The sequence below is a fragment of the Poecilia reticulata genome, unplaced genomic scaffold (genome assembly GCF_000633615.1).
Source record: "Poecilia reticulata strain Guanapo unplaced genomic scaffold, Guppy_female_1.0+MT scaffold_254, whole genome shotgun sequence".
In the NCBI taxonomy this organism is placed as follows: domain Eukaryota; kingdom Metazoa; phylum Chordata; class Actinopteri; order Cyprinodontiformes; family Poeciliidae; genus Poecilia; species Poecilia reticulata.
The window spans coordinates 92,348-93,995 of NW_007615038.1; the positions used below are offsets into that span (position 1 = coordinate 92,348).

At 57.8% G+C, this 1,648-nt stretch overlaps 1 protein-coding gene across 1 annotated transcript in view; it reads right to left on the reverse strand.

The window, feature by feature from the left end:
- The window catches only part of kiaa1109 (KIAA1109 ortholog), an 89,729-nt gene that overhangs the window by 41,104 nt on the left and 46,977 nt on the right, over nt 1-1,648 (reverse strand). Inside the window, 3 exon segments of the mRNA XM_017303367.1 lie at nt 149-392; nt 715-863; nt 1,375-1,615. Of these exon segments, the coding sequence (XP_017158856.1) occupies nt 149-392; nt 715-863; nt 1,375-1,615 (634 nt within the window).

The window sequence follows — 1,648 nt, forward strand, 5'->3', positions numbered from 1 at the left end:
GGTGATTCTGGACCAAACTGAGATCCAGCTGGATAATCTGACTCTGGCTCATGCAGTAAATGAAGCAGTGGATTATAATCCCACATTTCACCAGGTTAGATCTGCTGAGGCCATTTACCAGCCCATTATTCTGACAATCAGGTCAAACAGGTCTCACCTGTTCGTGTGAGGGAGCTGGTCTTGGCGGCGGCGGCGGCCATGTCGCTGCGCTGCGGCGTTCCCTCCAGCAGGTTGTGCAGGCTGCGGAAGCTGCCCGTCAGGTTGCTCAGCAGGCTCTCCTTGCGCGGGCTGTCYCTGGCCGGCGGCCCGCCGCCGCCGCGGCTCACGTGGGCCGGCGAGTCGGCCGCCGTGTCGCCGCTGGTGTAGCTCAGCGACTGGTAGGGATGCGAACCCTGGGTGTGACAAACGAGCAGAGCGCGGGGCGAGGTTACCGCCGTTTCATCGCCATGACAACACAGATAAACGGTCTGGAGAGGCAGAACAGTTTAGGATGGAAGAGACGACACTCAGAGGGAGAACAGGGAAACGCCTCCACCAGGACTGGAGCCAATATTTAGCTTCACATASATACATTCTCCCTGAAGCTACGAGCCAAAGCCAGGGTGCAATACCACTTTGATCCTATGGGTGGCGATATGCTGTAGCACATTTTAGCACCAGCTGGTATTAGCAGAGCCACCGACAGCAGCTAGCTCTGGGTTAGCGCTGGCTCACCTTTATCCTGTGGGCGGACTCGTTGTGCGCGTGGGACTTGGAGAGCTTCCTCATGATCTCGGCGCCGCTGACCGGGCCGGCGCTGGCCTCCTTGGGCGGCGGGCGACTGCAGGCCCCTTCCAGCAGCATGGTGTGTTCACTCACTGTGGCTTCAACAGAAGGAGATCCGGTCAGAGGCCCAGAAGAACCCATTCCTCTCCACACATCACCATCAACGAAGCGGCTTCACATGATCAGAACCAACTGATAYTTGATATCGTTAAATATATCAAATGCGACGTCACAGAAACGTTATTTCTGGTTTAACGCCTTGAAATTGTTCCTGTCACTTTAAGAAGCTCCTGCCCCAACATGGCTCCTCCATTAACCCTTTAACGTCTTTACCAGCGTTGCTCTGAGCAGCAGCTGGTTGCTAACTGCTGCTGGCTAGTCTGAAGGAGCTCAGTGGGGGAGGAGCTGCGCCTCGGAGGCGGGGCTAGAGCCACCCAGGCGTTCAGCACAGGTGGCTGGTTGCCATGGCGACTGAAGGATCTCTAACATGAAGGAATCAAAGCAACSCTGCAGGGAAAAACACTACAAGGTCTTAATCGGACCGGAACCACCGGAGGTTCTGGAWCGGTCCCGGTGCTTCCAGGTGTCGACCCGTTAACTTGGTCCCACCTGCGTCGTACTCGAACTCCGCTCCGTCGGCGCTGGTGTCGCTGTGCAGCGCGGCGCCGTTATCCAGGCCCAGTACCGGGTCGGGCTGGTTCTGCTGGGCCTCTCTGGGCTTGGCGATCTGGCTGGGACCCATCAGTCCGATGGCCTTGAAGCCCTGAGTCACAACGATGAACTTCATCCACTGCCGGGCCAGAGCCACCAGACCCTTCTTCAGCGTCACCAGGGCCGGAACACCGTCGTTCTGGGGAGAGACCAGAAAGACCAGTGGAACCAG